Raw genomic sequence first — 2169 nt, forward strand, 5'->3', positions numbered from 1 at the left:
TTTTTTTTTTTTTGGTTTTTTGACACAGGGTTTCTCTGTATAGCCTTGGCTGTCCTGGAACTCAAAGACGTGTGCCTGGCTTCACAAGTAATTTTGATGGAAGAAATCCTAGGGGTTTTCATGTATATAGGCAATCATTCCTTCATTTTAAATGTGAGGAAACTCTTAATAGAATAAAATACAGAGAGAGCAATGAATCTGTAAGAAAAATTGACATCTATAAAAAATAAAATGAACAAAAATGAACATATAGTAATTGCGCATATTTATGGGGCACAAGGTAACACAAGAGTCTATTTCAAAAAAAAAGGGGGGGCCGGTGAGACCTTTGGGTAGGTGAGGGTGCTGGCTGCTGAGGGTGAGCGCCTCAGTTCACCAGAGTTTGATTCCTGGAAACCACACAGTGGAAAGAAAACTGATTCCTGAAGGTTGTCTCAAAACTTGTCCTCAGAGCTCTACCTGTGGCCAGGATTGGGCATGGTGGCTCGTACCTGGAATCCCAGGCCAAAGCCGGAGAAGCCACCCAAACCTGAGGCCAGCCTGTCTCAAAAGGACAAAGGAAGGGCAGAGAAAGGGGGAGGGGGCAGGGTAGGCTCACATGCTAGATTCAGCTCCAGCGCCCCTGTACCCCGCTGCAGAAGCAATCCACAAAAGCTGGCAAGAAGAAGACAGGAAGGCCAGGCAGGCAGCCCAGGCAGGGAATTCATTTCCTCCTAGATATTAAAGATGTTATCTGGTGGGAGTAAGGCTGCCTGGGCAGCTGGTGCTGTGGTGAGCTATTCAGACTGAGCTCTAAGCATCAGCAGCCCAGTTTTGTAAATGCGATAAAGCAACACCCTTCCACCTTCCCCCTCCCCCACCATCCTAGGTCTCCTTGTCAGCCAGCTACAGCCAGCTGAGAGAAGTAAACAGAACAGGCTCCAAACTCCTACCCAGCCCAGAACATCTGCCTCATCTAGCTGGCTCTGCCCAAAAAGGTGACACTGTAGTGACTTGCAATGGCAGCCTTACCTGGTACATAACTTTTAACGTTTTTAGCACATGCACACAAACACGCAAGGTCATGGAGTTGGGGAGATGATTTAGTTAAGTGTCTACCATGCAAGCATGAGGACCTGAGTTTGGATCCCCTGTACCGGAATAAAACCTGGTCAAGGTGACCTGGAACCTGTGGGAAGGATGGGGTGTGAAGGTAGGTCCCCGGACTCATCCTCCAGTCAGCCTACTTGAATGGATGAGCTGCAGGCTTAGTTGGAGCCAAACCTTGACTCAAAAATGACGGTGTAAGGACTGGAAAGGTAGCCCATCGTTGCAATGAATGAGGTGAGTTTGAATGCCAGAGCATTCCTTCAGCTGAAACAAGGCAGATCCCAAGCACACTTACAACTCCAGCTCTGAGGGGACAGTTGAGAAATCAAGAGCTTAAGGTTGAGGAAGAGACTGTTTCAAAGGAATAAAAAGAGAGTGACAGGGAAAAGCAGAGCCCTCTGGCCTCTGTGTATGCACACAGCTTACACTAGCACACATATGTGCAGACATACACACAAATAGACATTTTAGAAATGAAAATTCAAAGAGGAGCCAGGCGTTGGTGGCGCATGCCTTTAATCTCAGCGCTTGGGAGGCAGAGGCAGGTGGATTTCTGAGTTCGAGGCCAGCCTGGTCTACAGAGTGAGTTCCAAGACAGCCAAGGCTACACAGAGAAACCCTGTCTCGAAAAACCAAAAAAAAAAAAAAAAAAATCAAAGAGCCAGATTGACCTCTAGCTTTAAAACACATGTGCAATATCCACATAAATGCATGCATACATCCATCACACGTTATTATTTTTAGGGCTCAGCTATCACTCTGCAGGTAGAAGAATTGCCTAGAATGTATAAAGCCCTGAGTTTGATCCCCAATATAACTATTTGAGGTGGCTTACTCTTGTTATCTCAGGATTTGGAAACCTGAGGCAGAAGGATTGCTCAGAGTTCAAAGTCAGCCTGATTACATAATGAACTCCAGGTCTTCCTGGGCTATATAAAGTGAGACTCTGCCTGAAACGAACAAAAGAGCATTTTAAGTCCCTATTACACACACACACACACACACACACACACACACACACACTCTCTCTACCCTCTTCCTTGGTGCCTCAGAGGTAACGCCTCCCTGTGCAGTGCACTT

The 2169-nt window shown here is 46.6% G+C and overlaps 1 protein-coding gene across 1 annotated transcript in view; it reads left to right on the forward strand.

Annotated features, from left to right (window-relative positions):
* Positions 1-243, forward strand: part of LOC116091775 — a 3448-nt gene extending 3205 nt beyond the window's left edge. The window contains exon 3 of the mRNA XM_031373247.1: positions 29-243. Within this exon, the coding sequence (XP_031229107.1) occupies positions 29-230 (202 nt within the window). The 3' untranslated portion in view covers positions 231-243. The remainder of the gene's footprint in view (positions 1-28) is intronic.
* Positions 244-2169: the final 1926 nt, after the last annotated feature.

Source organism: Mastomys coucha, unplaced genomic scaffold, assembly GCF_008632895.1.
Source record: "Mastomys coucha isolate ucsf_1 unplaced genomic scaffold, UCSF_Mcou_1 pScaffold15, whole genome shotgun sequence".
In the NCBI taxonomy this organism is placed as follows: Eukaryota; Metazoa; Chordata; class Mammalia; order Rodentia; family Muridae; genus Mastomys; species Mastomys coucha.